Raw genomic sequence first — 20,353 nt, 5'->3', positions numbered from 1 at the left:
GGGTGACGTGGAGAGAGATGGGAAGAGTGAGCAGGGAAAAAGGACAAAATAAAGAAAAAGGCGGGGGGCGGCTAGAGGCGCTACAGTGAATGTTTTTTGTTTTTTGGTTGAAGAAAAGAGAGTGGGGTAGGTGGATGCGAGGGTTGACGGAGGAAAAGAGTGATAGAGTGGACCAACGGTGCACAGAGAGTGAGATAGACAGGCAAAACATGTCCTCTGTATTTTTTTCTTTTGTTTTGGTGCCATGAGTGTAGAGAAGAGAGAGAGGTATCGTGAGTGAAAAGAGGAGAGAGAGAGAAGTGCCATGAGTGAAAAGATGAGAGAGAGGTGCAGTGAGTGAGAAGAGGAGAGAGGTGCTGTGAGTGAAAAGAAGTAGGAGAGAAAGAGAAGAAAGAGAGAAAATAGAGATAGCGACGAGGCTCATCAAAAAGGGTAGGCTCACGTTGTGTCCTTGCTATGAGAGAGAAAGAAAACAGCGACGGAGGTGAGGTCGGCCAAAAAGGATAGGCCCATGTCGTTGTTCTTGCGATGAGAGAGAAACAAAGAGAGGGAAAGAAAACAAAGACAACGGCGAGGCCCGCCAAAAAGGGTAGGCCCACGCCGCTGTCCTTGCCATGAGAGAGAAAGATAGAGAGAGAAAGACGAGAAACAAAGGGAGAGAAAGAAGAGAGAGGAAGTGAGGAGAGAGAAAATTACTTAAACGCCCAAGGTACCAGCCTAAATCTTCTCTTTCCTCTCTCTCTCTCTCGCTCTCCCAAGACGTGAAACGTGACCCAAAGGATTAAGCAAAAAGCCCAATTTTTATTGATTGAAGAAAATGGTCCTTTACATGAATTTAGTAGGTGCTTATATAGAGTGGGTCCCCAAACATGGGTGGATAATCAAATTTTGACCTAATTGATAAAAATTAGCAATTGAATGAATTAAATAAATTCTAAAAAAAGGGGGCAAAAATGGCTATTTTGCCCCTTCACCAACAATTTGTGAAATTTCAAATTAGTCCATGTAATGGCCGTTCATCCGTGAGAGCTTTCCATGGCTGATTCGGGACCTTTCCGGTTACCATCTAACCAAAAGAATACTGTATTCTTGATGAGCTCGAGAAGATGATTGTTTTGGTATCCATTTCGAGCCATAGATTGGAGATTTGGACCATGATCATGATGCGGCAAAAACATGGAACACGTGCAACCTTAGATTCTGGATTCAACCCATTTCTCAGTGTTTTTTATCGATTTCTTCGTTGTAGCGTAACAAGCAAGTCGCCATGATTGTTCTGCATAAAGAATGGCGCGACTTGGTGCCCGGACAACTGTTTTCCAAATTGGGAAATTTTGTCGGAATTTGGATTCCGGTGGAAGGAATTTGCCACTGTTCATCCCTGATTTTTGACGAATCAGACCGTCCAGCACATGTGGAGTTCGACCCAGAGAAGCTCTCGACCTTGTGGTCATGACGAGCCCGATTGCGCATCGATCCGACGCTCGAGTGCCGTGATGTGGGTATTCGATCGATGGGACGTGCTGCTGGAAATTCCCTGCTAGTTTTATAATTTTTCGACAATCTTCTCTCTTCGATTTCTTTTAGCTCGGACCGTATTGTTGTGCGTGACCGGGTCGACGAGACGAATATGCTCCCAAAATTTGGGCTCGATCCGACCTGGGATGAGGAAGATACAACCATGAAAAGTTTGCCCTCGAAATGGTGATGCACAGTTTCTATTAATGAAAATTGGTTAACTGATTTCAAAAAGCTTCAAAACAAGCAAAAAATCATCCGATTTAGTATAGAAATCAGCAAGAACATAAGTGTTTGGCAGAAAAAAAATAATTTCACACAGAGCACCCTAAAACCAAAAGATTACGGTGATTTAACTTGATGAACTTGCAAATCAGCACATGGCTTTTGTAGATAACTTCAATAGATTGAAAAAGAACCCATAATCAATAAATTTGGTAGAGAAATTAGAGAAAACAAAAAAGATTGGCGGATTTTGTATTGACGCACGACGAACCCTTAAAACACATAAATTTCGTAATGAATTCTTATTCAATTTGGGTTTTTATAAACCCAAATCATATCATATAGATAAGATTGTCGTTAAAACACAAAGGTTTAAAAAATCCATCAAAATTAGATCAAAATTTGGATTTTTAGTTTTAAGAGAGAGGGTTCTGTTGCATGAGGAAAGGAGAATTTGGTATACAACAACGAGGGAGATGTCATGCGATTTCTCAAATTCGGAGGTGTGCAAAATTTGCACCGTCTAAATAAATGGACGGTGCAGATGGCTGCAACCCAACTTCAACAAATAGGGTTGCAGCCCTATATAATCTGCATCCATAAATAAAATAAATTATAAAACCCTACAATTTCTAAAAACTAAAAATCCTAAAAATAAATCTGAAAACTAAAATCAAAATATACAACCTTTAAAATTGAATTGAAATTAAGAATAAATATAATTTTGCCCTCCATCATTCTCCCCTTGTTGGAGAAAACTCGTCCCTGAGTTGTGAAGTGTGCTAAGATGAATTCAACATCAAAACCACCTTCTTTGACCTTCTTTTTCTTTATTAGCTCAAATATTATTCGAGGTAAGAAAATTCCTCAAGAAATGGGTCATGATATGCATATTGAGGAATCTATGCAAATTTATCAAATTTAATTACTGTAGGAAAACTTGAGGGAACAATAAAATTAACAAGAAACAAGCCAAATACAAGTAATTTTGGAAAAACCCTAAGGCTTTCTACCACCTAGGACTCAATCCTTAGGAGACAAGCATTTCTTTTCTTAAATAAGAATGTATGGATGACTCTCCAACCCATCCACGCCCTTATTTATATTGAAATAAATAAAAGAAAATATAAAAACTTTAGAATTCTTAAAAACAAAAAATCCTAAAAATAAATCCTTAAACTAAAATCAAAATATAGGTCCTTTAAAATTGAATAGAAATTAAGAATAAATATAATTTAGCCCTCCATCAACTTAGCTGCTATAAATGGCGTGGCGGTATGATAAAAAAATTTCGCAATTACCTTTCTCATAGTTTCAGCCTTTTTTTTTCTCCCCATAGGAGATTAAGTTTTGTTTGATGGTATTGGGGTACATGGGGGTCAATTCTAGAGGGCTCGGGTTGGGGAGGGGGTCGGAGGTTGGGGTCGGTATAGGATCGATGATTAGGAACGAGATGAGTTTGGTAGATAGTAGATGGCCGACCAGTGGTAGTAGGTTGGGACAAGAGAGATTGTCTCATTACTAGAAGCTCAGGAGATACTATAGGTTCTGGAGCATGAGAATTAGAATCTCTTGCCTGTCTAGCAAACTTCACGTCATCTGCCTATCATGATGTTCTGCTAGACTAGCCTGTTTAGCGTGTTCCATCCGAGCCTCATACTCCTCCTTGTTATGAGCAGTGGGTTGACATAATCCCTTCCTTGCATCCTCAATGATGATTTCTTTATCTGTACCTTCTTCCCTTTTGGTAATCTCCATTGCCTTTTGAATATCTTCCTTAACAGCCACATACACCTTTCAACATAACTTTACATTACTTTGAATTCTAGCAAGGTGATGTTTCATGCGATTAATGCTGCTTGTCATCTCTTTCCTACATAAATTACACTGGAGCCACCTCTTTCCCTTACCATCGAACTTGTTTCCATACTACCTAAATCGATTCTCCCTCATCATCTCTTAGACCTATTAATGTAAAAAAAATTCCATCACGAAAATTATATATTGCAATATATATATGTTTTAATTTTTGAATCAACGTCTATGTTACTTAGAGTTAGATATTTATGTTTGTATTATTTTTATGATGCACTAAATCAATAGATATTGGAGCAAAACAAACCAAAGCAATATATGAGATTTCAAGTTTGTTTCAATATCTTAAAAAAAAAAAAATCAAAATATTATTGTTGAGAAATTAGAGAGAAATAATAGATTTTACAATTTTTAACAGTTCATCAGTATTACCTCTTTGATGCACGAAATCAATTGATATTGGTACAAAAAAAACGATGAATCTATATACGGCTTTGGAAGTTGATATCAATAAATTCGAAACAATAAAAAATCATAAAACATTGTTGAGTAATTACGGGTGAAACAACAGATTTAGTGGAACATTTACAGATCATTGATATTACATCTATGATGCAATAAATCAATTGATATAGGAGCAAAAAAGCGCAAAGCAATATAGGGGTTTTCAAGTTATTTCAATATCTTAAAAGTACACTAATAAGCAGAGCACTATTGTTTGATAAATTAGAGAGAAATTGTAGATTTTGTAATTTTTTTATTGTTCATCTATATTAGGTCAATGATATATGAAATCAGTCAATATTGGAGTAAAAAAACCACTGATCTGTAGAAGACTTTTGAAGGTGATTTCAAAAGCTTCAAAATAAACTAAAAATTATAAAAAAATGTTGAGTAATTAGAGAGAAATAATTGAGTTGGCGATTTTTTCATAAATTATCGATCTTACCTATTTGATGCACAAAATCAATTGATATTGGTGTTAAAAAAAACCACAGATTTGTAAAGGGCTTTTGAAGCTGATTTCAAAAGCTTCAAAACATGCAAAAAATCATCTGATTTGGTATAGAAATCAGCAAGATAAGAGAGGTTTGGCAAAAAAAAACAAGTTCACACATAGAACCCAAAAACTGAAAGATTACGGTAATTGAACTTGATAAATTTACAAATCAACACAGGGCTTTTGTAGATAACTTCAATAGATTGTAAAAGAACCCATAATCAGTAAATTTGGAGGAGAAATTAGAAAGAACATAAAAGATTGGCGGATTTTGTATTGTAGCATGATGAACCCGAAAAACAAATAAATTTTGTAATGAATTCTTGTTCGATTTGGATTCCTATGAACCCAAATTATATCATACAGATAAGATTGTTGTTAAAACACAGAAAGGTTCCATAAATCCATCAAAATCAGTTCAAAATTTTGATTTTTCAGTTCAAGAAACTTTCCATATTTTAAAAACCAAGATTTATCCATGAAAAACCCCTACTCGGGAGAGTTTTAGAGTGTTTGGATCCAATCTTCCAATATTCCACCGATTCTTGTTCATTTATGGTATAAAAATGTACTTGTACCATTGAGTCGGGGCTCCTCGGCCTCGGCAGTAGGGTGAGGCGGAGTCGAATCGGCTAATTTTGAAAATAATGATTTGATATATGTCTAGAGAATGTTTGAATAGTAGAGGAAGGATTCAAATACAACATCATCATCCAAGTCTTTTCTTAATTGTTTGAGGTGGGGAAGGATTTATATGCATATGTAAAACAATAAATAAAAAATCTATCTTGTTTTTAACATGGATAGTATTAAACTCTATATAAAATATAATTGTGAGGAAGAAGACATTTAAGTACAAGGCTTAAAAGCATGACTCGGCCTTGCCCTAGTTAAGTAAGTTAGGTGAGTGGACTCGTTCGAGTAATTTACGGGAAAAAAGCTCTAATATTTTATTTTTTTTAAAATGCTAAAAATAAAAAATAGTAAGAATCAAACTAAACCAAAAATAGCATTCAAAGTCTAGAAGATAACCTTTTTTCAAAAAAAAAATATAAACATGGATTTAGAAAAAATTGATTTGTACAACTCATAAAAAATCTTATCATCATCATCCAAACCTTATCCCAATTAATTGGGGTCGGCTACGAGAATCATGTTCCTCAATTCTTCCATAGGTTTAGGATTTATGAAAAGAAGTGGAAAATTTCTATGCTGGTTGCCTACCTAATGCAACCACTTCCTTCACACGAGCTTGGGGTGGGTAAAGGGAAAGTTTAAGATCCTCACCTTTCTTGGATCAATTCCGAAAAATTATAAAAGAAGTAAATATAAGAATCGGGTATATGAGATGAACTACTCAAATCATCATTTAAAGCATCAAAATTATATATAACGTATTTAGGGATTGTTTGATAACCAAATTTAGGGATTTTTTGAATTGTAATTTTCTCAATTGCAATATGAAGAAATGTTACATTGATTTTACAATTTTACATAATGTTTATTTTTTAAATACTCATGAGTTGAGTATTTGCCCTGGTGACTGAGTCCAAATCCTTGAACACTGTTTGAGTGTCACTCAACCGAGTCGCTAGACATTGTAAGTGTGATACATAATTTGTGACTCAAACTAGTGTTTAAAGTTAACCTTTAAAAGGTTGAGCAAGATCAACTGGCCCAATTCATGGCGATTTGATCCTAATAAATGTTTTTCTAGCATATTATGCCTAAAAAGATGGTGGTGCCATCACCTTATATCTATTTATTATTCCAACCTTTTTTTGATGTTATTGCTGTTTCAAAATTTCTATAAAGCTCAAAGTAATGTTCTTCGCCCTCATGAATCCACTAAGGTGGGTTTATTTGTTTTCATTTGAACCGTCTTGGGCCAATATCGTCTTATATGTTGTACATTAGGCACTAGGTTATTAAGAGTGACATGATCATCCAAAGCTAGCATGTCTAGGTGATCATACTTGTCAAGATCATTTTTTTTATTTTATTAAGGTCTGCTTTCGTTCTAATGAACAATAACAAAAAAAAAAAAAAAAAAAAAAAAAAAAATTGAAAATACAACTTAGAAAATAATTTTTTAGGCTAATTAACATAGGCTGTTCATTTTGGTAAGATGCTTAGATCTAGGCATTAGAAAGATTTTTTTCATTTCCAATCGTTTTGGATGACTTTATTATCATTAGATGAACAATGTTAAAAAAGAAATAAATGATTTTGAATTTATAAAAGCTAAGATCTTGAAATTCACCATATAAATGGTCTAGATTCATTTTTAGAAAGGATTTATTTTGACCATTTGATTTTTTTTTTAAAATTAATAATTAAGATGAAAAGTGTGTCCCAAATTTTTAGTCATGCAAATAACACATACATAGTTTCCTAGAAGTTTCCTATAAGTATCTTAGCATTATAGTATGATATGATGCTTCCATGAAATCATTGCTGCATAAGTTTTAATATAAGTTTTATGTTGTAGGCGCATGGAATGCTTGCCCCTAAAAAAAGCCCTCCCTTTATTACTAACATCTCAGAAAATCGTCATCCCTTTCTCCTTGGCGCATCCTCTTTTCCCTTACAAGCTCGTCTCAAAACCCTTTGCAGCCACAATGAAAACTGAAGATTGGTAAGCCCTAACCTTTCTCTCTCTGTAGCCCTTTCTTAAATCAGCACTCTCTCTCGCTATCGAGCTATTGAGGATAACCTCTTCTTAGACCCACAACAAAAACTGAAGCTTGGGATTGAAGGAGTTAGCAATAAGCTAACTGGATTAACATAAATTGAAGCGGGGTGGGGTAAGGCTTCCATCATCTCGCTGAAATAATTTTCTTGGTATAGTATTTATTTCCCAGTATTTTGATGATGTGTTTTTTCTTAGACTCGGGGATGTGAGTCGTTATTTTGTGGAACTAGTTTTAACTTTGTCTTAATGAGGCTAAAGTTGAAGCCAGTATGCTTGCTTGATAGGAGTTTTTTTAACTCAATCACAGTGGAGATGAGGAAATATGCTATTTGGCCCTGGACACATTAGGTGTACGCTTTTGTTTTTTCTGCATCTTATGGTACAACTTTAAGTATACTTTTTAATTCCAAAAAGGATCCATGAATACTTCTTTCAGTGACTTCAGAAAGAATATGTATTTCATCCCTGACTGGTCGATCTATGTGCGGACCGAAACCAGTCTGCATGAACCGGCTGGAATTCTAACTAACCGGGTGTTTAACCAGACCGGTTTCCGAAATATGGGCATTATTATGTAAAATAGGCGTCATATCACATGATACTATTCTTTGATACAGGAGACCGTGATACTATTCTTTGATACAGGAGACCGTTATTTGATGCAAAAATGAACCAGTACGAAACGGGTTCGATTTTGATTATTTTTTCACCGATTTTTAAGTTTTTTCAGCCTTTACTGTCGATTATTGATTGAAATAATTGATCTTAGTGTATAAATCGAAGAATTTGCAACCAAAAATACATCTGAAATCAAATTTTTGAGCCTGTTATTTGTTGTTCTTAGCAGTATTGAAAATTTCTGCCCAACGATCAATTTTGGTCTCATTTTTTATTATTTATCAGTAAAAATTTGGGTCTTTTGTAGATCAGAGACTTCCCCACAAGATTCCAGTCCTAATGTGGTCGAAAAGAGTGATTTTAGCGTTCGATTTTTAGAGTTTAGGGCAGTGACTCAGTGTTTCATTTCTGAGTTAAAATTTTTCCACCCAACGATCAATTCTGGGCTCGTTTTTTATTACTTCTCAGTAAAAATTTGGCTGTTTGTAGATTAGAGAGTTCCTCACAGGATTCCAGTCCTAATTTGGTCGAAAAAAGCAATTTTGGTTCACAATTTTTAGAGTTTAGGGCTGCGACTGAGTGTTTCATTCATTATCGATTGATTTTGGAGCTCGTTTTTGTATTATTTCTCAGTCAAAATTTGGGCCTTTTAGAGATCAGAGAGTGCATCACAAGATTTCAGTCCTAATTTGGTCGAAAAGAGCAATTTTGTTTCTCAATTTTTAGAGTTTAGGACTGCGACTCAGTGTTTCATTTTGAGTTGAAAAATTGAGCCTAATGATTGATTTTGGGGCTCGTTTTTTTTATTTCTCACTCAGAATTTGGGCCCTTTTTTTTTTGGGTAATTCAGTGGGGGAAGATAGGCCCCTACCCGGTTTTTCAATAGATTGGGGAGTTACATGTTGAAGGTGTTAATTGGGAGTGTCAGCATTAGGAATGGATACCAAGATGTGGTAATTGGGTGTGGGGATGCTATCACCCCAACCTCAGCCCCTTTCTTAAATTTGGGCCTTCTGGAGATCAAAGCACAAGATTCCAGTCCTAATTTGGTCGAAATGAGCAATTTTTGTGCTCGATTTTGGCTGAAAATAAGATTATGAAAAGAAAAACGGTGAAAAAATAGGTAATTTCTTGTGACTTTTCATTTCGCTTTTTTTTTTCTTTTTAATATGATTTTTTGTTGCTCGAGTAATTGTTTTTCAAATTATTTTGCTAAAAAAAATAATTATGCAAAAAATATTTTTCTCCAATTTTGTTTTAATGCTGTAAAATCTAAACTTGCGGCATGTTTTTTTTTTTGTCTTTAATGACTTAATATAATATTGTGGGTAGTATTTTTTATTTTATTTTTTGTTAATTGGATTTTTTATTGTAATATTGTTGTGATATTTTTTTTTAATGTTACAAAATATATTTGTTCATTTACTTAGATGCATTAATGTGTACTCGTGTACTATTATGTTCTTGTAGACATTGTAAAAAATTGTGGTTCTTGTATTGTTAGTGACATGATTGTAATGTTTTGAATTGGTTGCAAATTATTCGATTTATACACTAAGATCAATTATTTCAGTCCATAATTGACTGTAAAAGGCTGAAAAGCCTAAAAAAGGTAGAAAAACGAATCAAAATCAAACCCGTGACTCATGGGTTATTTTTGCATCGAATAATGGTCTCATGTGTCAAATAACAGTTTCCTTTGTCACGACACTCGTTTTTACATAATAACGCTTGATATTTCAGAAATCGGTTCTGTTAGCTATAAATTGCCCAGTCAATTAGAATTCTGGCTGGTTTGTGCACAAACCGCTGGTTTTGGTCTTGGCATTTGGGAGGGTGGGGGGTGTCTACCCCCCTATTAGCGCCTTGAAACCAGGATTAATCGGGACTGGAAGGGCGGTTTTGGTTCGAGCCGGCCGATTTGTCGAACACTGTTTTGGATGCATTAACACTTCTTCCTTTTTTTCTCAAAAAGAAAGGTATTATTAATGACAAGATTGTCACAAAATAATTTTTTAGATTTGGTATTATAATGATAAAACTAGCTCTGGATGTGAGCATACCACCTTCCATAGATGTTATTTGGAACTATTATTTCATGAATCTTGGAATAGGAGTTGGTCTTAGTCCAACCTGGAACTTCTCATTGCAGTTTAATATCTGGATCCAATACATGCATGTGCTTGATTTGCAAAACTAGAATGCAAATTTTCTGTTATTCTTGGATCCATAGCTGACATCTGTGCCTCATAAGTAGTATAAACGAAATATTATTTTGAATTGAGAAGTAAGGCACCTTTTCCTCTGTATATGGATTCCAAGAGGTTTGTGTTCCATTGCAGAAAAGGAACACTCTGTCACAGTCCAACAACGGACACTAAGACATGTTTTGTTGGTGTTCATAAAGTTGGAATGGATTGCCTAGCTGGTCAGATTCAATATCAGTTGATCAGTTGCCTTGTGTTAGCTCGTATAAAGAGATTGAGTGCCAAAAGCCATCAGTTCAAGTATTCTCATGTCTTGCATGATGGCATTGGCCAAGGAGCTAATAAGTGGGCAGCTTGATGGAGCCCAATGGGTTCAAATGTGCTAACCTTCTTGGAGGCTCCATCCTGCCCCCTTCTACCTGCGCCAACCCATCCCCCCTGGTCTGAAGGTCCCTTCCCATTTCTGGGCGAATTCTTGGATCGATTATTGCATATATTATTTTGACTATTTAATTTTACTTATTGAAGGGATAATTAAAATGTACATTGTAGAGAGAGATAGTACCTTTACAAAGAGGAAAAAGATTACCCAAAGTTCAAATGCTTCCTAATGATTTTGTACCCACTCACTTCTCTGTAGACATGAACAAATGAACTGTCCATCCACCTGCTGTTCTCTATCAAGAGTTTCTACTTCCTTCAGATAGAAATATCCTTGTTCATCTCCAACTAACTTAGAAATGCACTCGAAATTATCTAAGAAAGTGAATTTAGAAAATTTCAAAGAAAAACCTTGAGTGTGGATGATTTTTATGAAGCAACTTGTCTTTCAGTTGCTGGGTTGGTGCTTATGAAATAATTCATTTAATCTATGTGTTTAATGATCTCTACAAGAAAAGCTTTAGTGGTGGATTTGATACCGAGTTCATTGTAACACATGTTTGTCATGTGAGCATAGGACATATGGCTGGAAACATTTCTTCCAGTGTATAAATTCATCCAATGAGGATTAAGATGTGGGTATGCATCAACATGCTCCCTCTCTTTGGGTGCAGAATATATTTACTGAATTAGATATTCTGGTTCACGGTTATGGGGAATTCTTTCCTTAAGGGGTTGGGAACATGGTTTTGCATTTTTAGAGGTGATCTTCATTGGGACTTCGATCCGGATTATATGGGATCTCGATCCCCTTGAACATGGGACCTTGATCCCATTTAAATGGGATCGTGATCCATAGCCATCAGATATATGATTAGATGATTTTTTTTTTTTTTTTATAATTAATGTATGATTAGACACATTGATAGTTATAAAATGACTATGGTGACTAAGGCATATTTGCACGCGTGTTGTATGCGTTTATGTACGTTGATTGTGTGTCTTATATGGATAGGAGATCAGAGATCCCAAAGTAGTTCGAAAAAATATGGGGACTTATGGCCTCACTGAGGACATGGCCTTTAATAGAGCAGAATGGAGAATCATGATTCATGTAACCGACCCCAATTAATTGGGAAAAAGCTAAAATGATGATGATGATTTGAGATCCCAAAGTTTCACAAACATCATCGAAAGTCTATGTTGGGGGTTGGCTAAAAAGAGGTGCATGAGTATAAAATATAAAATATAGGGGAAATTTTTAAAATACTACTAATTATAAGGGATATTACCAAAAAATTAGGTATATAATATTAAAAAATGAATCATTTGTTTTTTTATTTTTTGTAATTTCACCCAATTTTATGATGTACTTCTATGATTTATAATACTATATAATATATGTATTCTAGAGCACTACTTGATATGTGTTTCCATGTACATATATAATATTTATAATGCATATATTCTAATGGCGTTCCTAGATGAGCTATCCTATGTGCTGCCAAAGTAGGGAGTTTTTGGCATGGGGATGATTTCCATGGGGATGATTTCTTGCCCTTGCTTCTGCTCCTTCACCGGCTCTTGCTCCCAACAACTGTACTCTCATTTTTCCAAACAAAGGTTCTCTAATGATAACACAGTCAGATAAATCAGTTGAGGATGGAGAAGATGGTTATTTATATCATGGTGATATGCTCTTTATTTGTTCCATATTGTACTTGTCACTTTTTTTTGGTATTTACTTTTCTTTTTTAATTGCAACAAAAATTCTCACTTTTGGTATTACCTTTCTTTTTTAATTGCAACAAAAAATCTCAGTTTATATGCTAGCTGATTACTAATTGACCACAATGATTTCTATGGAGTTAAGCACATTGTTAAATGGAAACTGGGCCATGCTGAATCAGAATTTGCAGTATTTTTTCAAAATAAATCCTTTTGCAGGTCACTTTTGATACTTCCTTTTAATTATAATTATGCTTTTATTCCATATGAAAATAAAATTATATAACTTTATGTGGCACAAGTACAACGAAATGTATCATGGCCAAAGGGGAATATATTTGGGGACATAGTGGTGCTTTAAAAGTTGATCTAGACAAAACGAATGAACCAAAATTTCATTGCCATTAGTGTAATGAGGTTAGTGCATGATGGCCAAGTTTTATGCAAATCATGTGTCTTTGTGGGAACTGGCGTATCTTCGCTTTGTAGATGACCTGTATCGGTTCATATACTGTTCACCCTTTAGCTTGAATATGTGCCTCATATTCTTGTAGCTGCTTTAGATTCTCAAAGTGAACATGCTTGGAGTAAAGTGAGTTCATTATGATGATTTAACTTTTGTCACTATGAATTGATTCATGATTATTTACTTAGGTTCATAATAATTATGTGGATATTTTAAACATTACCTAAAGGTATTACATGATTTATTAAGCACGTATATGCCTCAACAAGACTTTAGGTCATTTTGGTCTTCTCTAATCTCTTTTGCGATTCATATAAATACCAAACAAAGGATTCTTATCGTTCTTTTGAGATATCTCATGATAAAGGTCGAAATTTTTTGAAGAATGCAAATACGAAGTATTTTCTTCCCAAATGGTCTATCATCAACAATTGCTAGAAGTAGAGGGTGTCATTGTGCTTCTACTACTATCTTGGTTTATTATGAGGATAGGGAAGTGTAAGATTTACTCTTTGCTTCAATAAAAACCCTCACAATATTAAATCTTTTTCTTCTTGATTTTTGGCATTACTCTTTTGTTTCTAGATTCTTTTTTATTTGGAAGTTGTTGAAGTAGAAGATCTAGTATCATGTTAAAACCATGTACGGAATATGAGTACATGTTTTTTTCTTAAAATCATAACTATGGGGCCATATGATATTTCAAACCATGACAAGAATACCAGGACAATAGTTTTTGCACTACTTGTACGAGGACATGATGTAACTTGTCTGAGGACATGATGTTTTGAAACTAATAAAAAGAAAAGAAGGGCTCATTTATTTAGATTGTTTAGGTATGCACTGACCTAGGCTAGTTCAAAAGTAGTTCAATAAGAACCCTGTTGAAGAAGGTAATGTTGACAATCTACAAATCCAAGCTTCTATCTATTTTGGTCTCCGTTACTGGTATGAATTATCAGAAGAGTTGTTAAACTTCATATAACTTCATAACAATTATTAGTAAAGGTAAAGTCATCCTCATATTCCTTTGATGGCCATACTTCTTTCATGGTCTCATGTCGGATTCATGATTTCAACCATCTGACTATTTGGTCCTGTAGTTACGCTTATTTAGATCATTTTTTTATGTGATGCCATCAAATGCTGCTTGCATTAATTATTAAAAAATATACTACAGTTATCTAGGTATGTATCTATAAGCTGCTGCATATCTATGAGCCAATGGGCTTATGCTACAATATAAGCCTGTTAGTTAAAATTTTGCATAACATCTTTGATTCGAAAAATAAAGTTTCAAAAAATTGGCCTGTCTAGTGCCTAGGCAGCCACCTCGGCATCCACGAGGCCGTGGGCTCACTGCGCCTAGGCCCAAGTGGGCCATTCTGGGCAGAAGTTTTTGGGTGTCTACCCAAGGATGGGTTGATGCCCAAAGCCCAGTCTTAGGTGGTGCCTAGGAACCACCATAAAAATGGAAGAAAAACCCAATGTGGGGGCATTTTGTGTCATTTTGACATGGAAAAGAGGAAAACGTTTGTTTGTTTTTTTTTTTTTTGGGGGGGGGGGGGGGGGGGGGGGTGGTTTGAGTATTATTCTAGCCTCGCCCTGCCCACAGGTTGGGCCTAGGACCCAGCCTTGCCCTAGCCCCTATAGGATCGACCCTAGCCAAGCCTAGCCCTGACCGGGCCAAAAAAGGCCATGACCTAGTGCTGACCACCCTCTTCAGGCCAGGCCAGAACTGGCCTAATACACTCAAAGAGAATATTGGGAAAAAAAACTATAGAAAAAACTGGGCCGGATGCATCCTAGCCCTGTCGGCCCTGTTGTGGCCCCAGTCTGGTCATTGGGCCACATTTTGTGGCTTGGACGCTAGTTTTTTAGGGCCCAGCAGGGCTGGGCCACCTGGACCATTGCTAGCCCTACCCCAAAGTAAAAATACTCTTCCTATGCCCTAGGAACACCCAAAATTAGTTGATTTTGCAATTTTTTTCCAATCGAGAAATTCTTCAAAAGTTTGTATAATCATCTGAAACCTTACCATATCTTATTGAAATAATTTTTATGGTTCAAGTGAGGTTACTAGATGACCTTTGGGTGTTTATTGGAGACTTGGAGCCTATAAGTATGATTGGGTGATGTATGGACTATGGAGTGTAGTTTATAGATAAGTGTTTCAGAAAACGCTAGGCAGTGCCTAGGCAGCCAGGGGGGTCCAGGCCGTCCAGCGCCTAGGCAGGCGTCCAGAACTTGGGCGACCTAGTAGAGAGAAAAATGTCTCTATAGGTTAACAATATAAGTATAATTGTATAACACATAAGAGTTAGGAACTTAGAGCACGTCAAATGTATAGTACACAAGTCCACATAGCATACACTCTCCATATTCCATAAGTTCATATCCAATTATCCATAGTCTGATAGTCCACACTCCACACATAGTTAAAACTTAAAATTTACCAACCAAAGTTACCAAACCAACAATACACAACCAGAGGAGGAAAACAAAAATAAAAGTAATATAGCATATAGATTATAGACTTGACTACTTGAAGACTCAAAACTAGTTTTTTTGGGTTTGTCTCTCTCTAAAATAGGCTCTAATGGGAGTTTAGGTTTCAAATGAACCTAAAACCCATGATTTTACCCCTTTAATATTTAAAAAAAAAAAAAAATGTCCTCAACGAGGGGCATTTCCACCGCTGGGCGGTCACCCAGGGCTGGGTGCAGGCGGGTGCCTAGGGGCAGCCCGTCTAATTTGGCCGCCTAGGCTTTCTAGACCGTCTAGGCACTGGGCAGTCTGCTTTTTAAAACAGTGGCATGGATATTAAATCACTAACGGATTATGGACTTATTTTTGTATTTCACTATTTCAGTTATTCAAAGAATTAAAATTCTTAGTGATTTGAATGTATTTCAACATTCATACGCATGTATTTGCATAAAAAGTTAGTTAGAACGCATATGCATCCTTACATATATCTTACATTTCAAGGTGCCTAAGGTTCTGCGCGGCTGCCTAGGTGCTGGCGCCATAGAACCTTAAACATTTTGCTAAAAGAAAATCTAAGTTCTTGAAGGTTAAGATCTACCCTCCATCAAATGGAAGGTTTGCATCCACCAATAATGCAAACTCATGTTCTCCTTTTTGATGACGTGTTTTTTTTTCTTAATGGCCTTGATGAGATTTATATATGCTCAAAATTTAGGGTCCAACAACTCCCTCCACCTCCATCTCCAACCAAGCTTATGCTACAATACAAGCATGTGGGCTTAAAGCATTTTTTTCTTATAATATGTTGTCTGTAGAGTGACATAATTGAAGTTGTAGGACATGTACTTTCAATATGCCATTGTATTTTTTTTTAAAATTAAATGTATTCTTACTTAATGATTGATCAACACAACAAAATTAATATTTTTTTTTTCAATAAAACCGCCCGTTATAACTTATTATAATTTTTAATATATATATATATATATATATATATATATATATATATCCGTTGGACTTGAAGGATCTTTTCCTCTGTGTGTGTAAATTCTTGCTATGATATTCCTTTCATGTTTTCCTATGTTATTATATTGGATACGTGAAAAATATGATACCATCGAATTCCTTAATCATCATATCTTTATATCTATACTACGTTATTAAGCCAGAGTTAAAGGGTGGACACATGTCACAAGAATAAAAAGAGACCTTATCTCTAGAGGGAACATAGGGTAAGTTTCCTAAAAATGGAGGGAGTATATAGTAGTCTGCAGGTTGGATATTTTTCTATATTTGAACCAGACAAATCATGTGTTTTTAGGATGGTCTTATATAGAGATACACCCATATATTTGAGGTGAAGGAGATTTTTGTAAAGAGAGAGAGAGGGAATGAGGTGAGGATTGAGTCTCCTTCATACGAAATATTGTGGGAGTGTCTCTCGCAATAGAAAGAAACATATGTGTGGTGGACCAAGGATAGATGCTCCCAAATTGAAGTGATATTCTATACTAAGTTTCCTTCAAGTCTTTATCATATTTTCATAAATATATATTAAAGTAATATATTAAAAATCACTTAATCGTGCTTCCATGAGACTTTATGCTTTATTTCATAAATAAATTATGGTTTATATTTTTATTATATTAAGTGTTAGTATTCATATTTTTCTGATAACATATTGGAATGAATGTAAATAAAATTCAAATAAAATACTGTGATAAATATTATAAAAATTACAAAATTAATTAGAATCATATTTAAATATCATGAGATTATGTTATAATCATCTAAGTATAAGTTTAAATTTATAATAATAATTGTAGTAGTAGCAGTAATAATATTAGTTGTAGTAGTAGAGAGAGAGAGAGAGAGAGAGAGAGAGAGAGAGAGAGAGAGAGATATGTTTTAATATATGATTTTCCTAAGAAAGAGAGAGAGAGATAAATTTTTAATATTTAATTTAGTTTTGGGGCATGTTGATGGAAGGCCCTTATTTTGGGGGACACATGCTTGATTTTGGGGATTAACTTGATGGATTCTTAGATGTAGGAGCCACCCTCATGAATGATGGATAGCTAAAGCCTATGCCTAATCCCATTTCCAAGGGGTTTCACTTAGGAGATATAATGGGGTTACTTTCTCTATTTTATAATGACGAGCCAAATCTTTTCCAATTAGCATTACTCTCCTATTTAGAGGACACTTTGAGGTAATGACAAAAATGAACAGGATGTGCAGAGAGAGAGAGAGAGAGAGAGAGAGAGAGAGAGAGAGAGAGAGAGAGATGGAAGCCCAAGTTCTAGATAAATTTCCATGTTTCTCTGTCCAATCAAATAGTAGTATTGATCCTTGTTTGTATTTATTTAGTTTCTTTTTCTTATATTTCTACATGCAGCGCATAGACTTCTAGTGAATTGTAAACAAAATGTAGTTCTTGTATCTTGTTCCTGATTTCTATCATATGAGCTGCAAAAACATTTAGATGATATAAATAAAAATATTAAGTTTTAAAATTATCAATTTTGTTGGAACCAAAGTGTGGTCCTTGTCTATTTAAACAACCAAAGTGTGGTCCTTGTCTATCTAAGTGTTTTACTCTTAGAATTCTTTGTAATGCCCAAGGCATAGTCTCTTTGGTGTTCATAACTTCATATTAATCCTGAAGAAATCCAAGGGGCCAAAATGCCCCAAAGCTGAGCCTAATATGCCTCTGATAAATGATACAATAATTTAGATACATCGTTGCGGCTTACAGATGTTTGCTCCCAAGTAATTGGAATGATTGTACTTTGCATTTGTTATATGGAAACTGGCTATTGTGTTTTAATGTGTTATACACTTGTAATCGTTCTATATGATGCCGTTTGTGTTATACCCTTGGTAATGCACATTTGGTTCATTAATCTTTTTCTTTGGGTTGATAAACTTTTATAGCTCTCATATGCCCCTAAATGCATTCCCTTGTGACCACTGAATGTTCAATTGGTAATCTGGGCATGTAAAAATTACTTTATTTTGCCTCCCCCTAAATTTTACCTGTAAATTCGACTCTGGAGCCAGTTGACTTGATTGTGTTGTCAGAAAAAAAAAAAAAAAAAAAAAGACTTAAAGAGACCCTTATATGATTTTCAAGAATATTATGCTGCCTGATTACTGTGATCTGGGTTGGGGTGAAATTCGAACGGAAAAGTATAGAATGAGACCATTTACCTTTGATACAAGGTGGTCACATTAATCTTGACCATTGGATGTGAAATTGGTTGGCTGCAATTATTCCATTGACTAAGCTCAAACTTCAAAAGAAATTTTCTCGAATTTTGTGAGACATCCAAGCTATCAAATTTTACATCATATGGTCGTAAGAAATTATGACCACTTAGGTAAATGGTCTTATTGTATACAAACCCAATTTGAACACAACCTAGTTAACCAAGGCTGAGAAACCCCAATTATCAATCCATGAAAAATTACATTAAAGAGACAAGCTATCATTTGAAAAGTAGTGAACAGTTCACAGAAAAAAAGGACTTAAAAATGCTTTTCCACAGGGCCCTCTTTGAATGGACACTGAGAGCTCCACTGTATCTCACAGTGGTGGGTGCCACTGCAAGCGTGTGAGATGGCGAGCCGAGGCGCCACCAAGCATCGTTGCGTGGAAGTGCAATTGCTCTGATTGCTCGATGCGAGGAAACATTCATTTCATCATCCCAAATGCCAAGTTCAAGCTCGAGAGCGGGTCCCATGAGTGGATTACTACTTATACATTTGGGACCCATAAAGCAAAGCACACATTTTGCAAGGTTTGTGGTATAACTTCGTTCTATGTACCTCGCTCTAACCCCGATGGGATTGCAGTGACAGTTAAGTGCGTGGACCCTGGCACATTGCGCCATGTGGAGATTAGGGATTTTGATGGCCAAGATTGGGAGGGTTCTTATGCAAGGAGTGATATTGTGTCGTTTTCGAAGATGGGGGTTGAAGGGTCAGTGTGATGGTTTCTTGGAGTGAGTTTGTGTGTGTGCTGCATGTGAGGTTGGAGCAGGGGAGACTCAAGTTTCTTGGTGGGGCAGGCAGAGGCTGGAGAGAGAGACTCATTTTTTTTTGGTGTGGCTGAGAGAAAGAAGGCATTTGATTGAACTGGCATTAAGAGAAAGAGCCTTAGGTTTGTAAGGCGAAGTGGATTCAGAACATTAAAAAGCACTATTAGCTAGACTCATTGGGTGTGTAGATGAGTTTGGCTTATTACTATACACTTTCCTCAGAAGAAATCATCTGAACAGTCGAAATGGCATAGGCCACATTCGTTTGAGGAGAAATCTAAATCATTCATTTCAAGATGAGACCGGTTCATCAGAATCAGATCAATTCCCTACTTCCAAAGAGTTTTTGCTTAATAAACACCCTTGTCTGAAAAGGAAAAGAAAGAAAAAAAGAAGGAAGAGGCGAGATACAATTTTCTTTGAGACGAGTCTACATGTGAAAAAGGAGGTGGGCATGATAGAATTTGTTGTTAATGCTGTTTAAGATGGTATAGATGGTCTTTGTTTTCAATGCAATTTAATGACAGGCAGAGCGTTCAAACATTCAGTCATTATTAAATGATGTTTGATTCTCACTGCTTATATATTTGGATACTTTGTGTATTTATTTGGACAGTGTAGAACTTTCTGAAAAAATGAACAGGTGAGAAAAATTATTAATAAAATAATAGTAACTTAAATATAACAGTGTATTAATATTATACTATAGTTGTAACTTTACAAACATGAATAAACATGTTTTGTTCATAGTTTCATTATGATAATTATATGAAATTATGAATTAATTATTAAAACTACACTTAAATAACAGATAATTATTATAATAGTCATACACATAAATATTATTGTCAACTAGTAGTAATATAGTTGTGATAATGGAGTACTTGGGATCGGCAGAATTGGCAACTGCGGTTTGTCTGCCTTCTGGTTCTTCTTTTGTCGGCCTTTATGTGTGCATTTATTGATTTTGAAATAGAGTAGGCATAGGCTTTAAGGACTTTCATCTTCTCCTTAAGAGAAGAATGACCATGGATTTGGTTTTGAGCAGCTTCATAATGGGAAGAATTTGGTTGGAAGATAAAAGAAATTTTTGATCGTGGTTATATTATATTAATAAAAAATGAAAAGAAGTGTAATTAAATATGATGAATATATTACAATGAGATA

General features: G+C 35.3%; 1 protein-coding gene across 5 annotated transcripts; it reads left to right on the top strand.

Moving 5' to 3' along the window:
• The first annotated feature begins 7,055 nt into the window (after positions 1 to 7,055).
• On the top strand, positions 7,056 to 19,851 carry LOC18423814 (carbon-sulfur lyase). 5 transcript variants are annotated; one of them, XM_011629779.3, is made up of 2 exons: positions 7,056 to 7,196; positions 18,695 to 19,851. In XM_011629779.3, exon 2 carries the CDS (start codon positions 18,707 to 18,709, stop codon positions 19,136 to 19,138), a length of 432 nt encoding a protein of 143 aa, XP_011628081.1. In that variant the 5' UTR covers positions 7,056 to 7,196; positions 18,695 to 18,706; the 3' UTR covers positions 19,139 to 19,851. The 5 variants fall into 5 exon arrangements, with proteins under 5 accessions (XP_011628081.1, XP_011628076.1, XP_020531437.1 ...); XM_011629774.3 differs by lacking the exon at positions 7,056 to 7,196 and adding an exon at positions 7,225 to 7,365; XM_020675778.2 differs by lacking the exon at positions 7,056 to 7,196 and adding an exon at positions 7,313 to 7,402.
• The last annotated feature ends 502 nt before the right edge of the window (positions 19,852 to 20,353 follow it).

Source organism: Amborella trichopoda, chromosome 4 (genome assembly GCF_054954075.1).
Source record: "Amborella trichopoda isolate Santa Cruz 75 chromosome 4, AtrichopodaSantaCruz75HAP2 v2.0, whole genome shotgun sequence".
NCBI classification, from domain to species: domain Eukaryota; kingdom Viridiplantae; phylum Streptophyta; class Magnoliopsida; order Amborellales; family Amborellaceae; genus Amborella; species Amborella trichopoda.
Note: the sequence above shows the minus strand (reverse complement) of the source record. Positions and strands in the feature narration are given on the sequence as shown.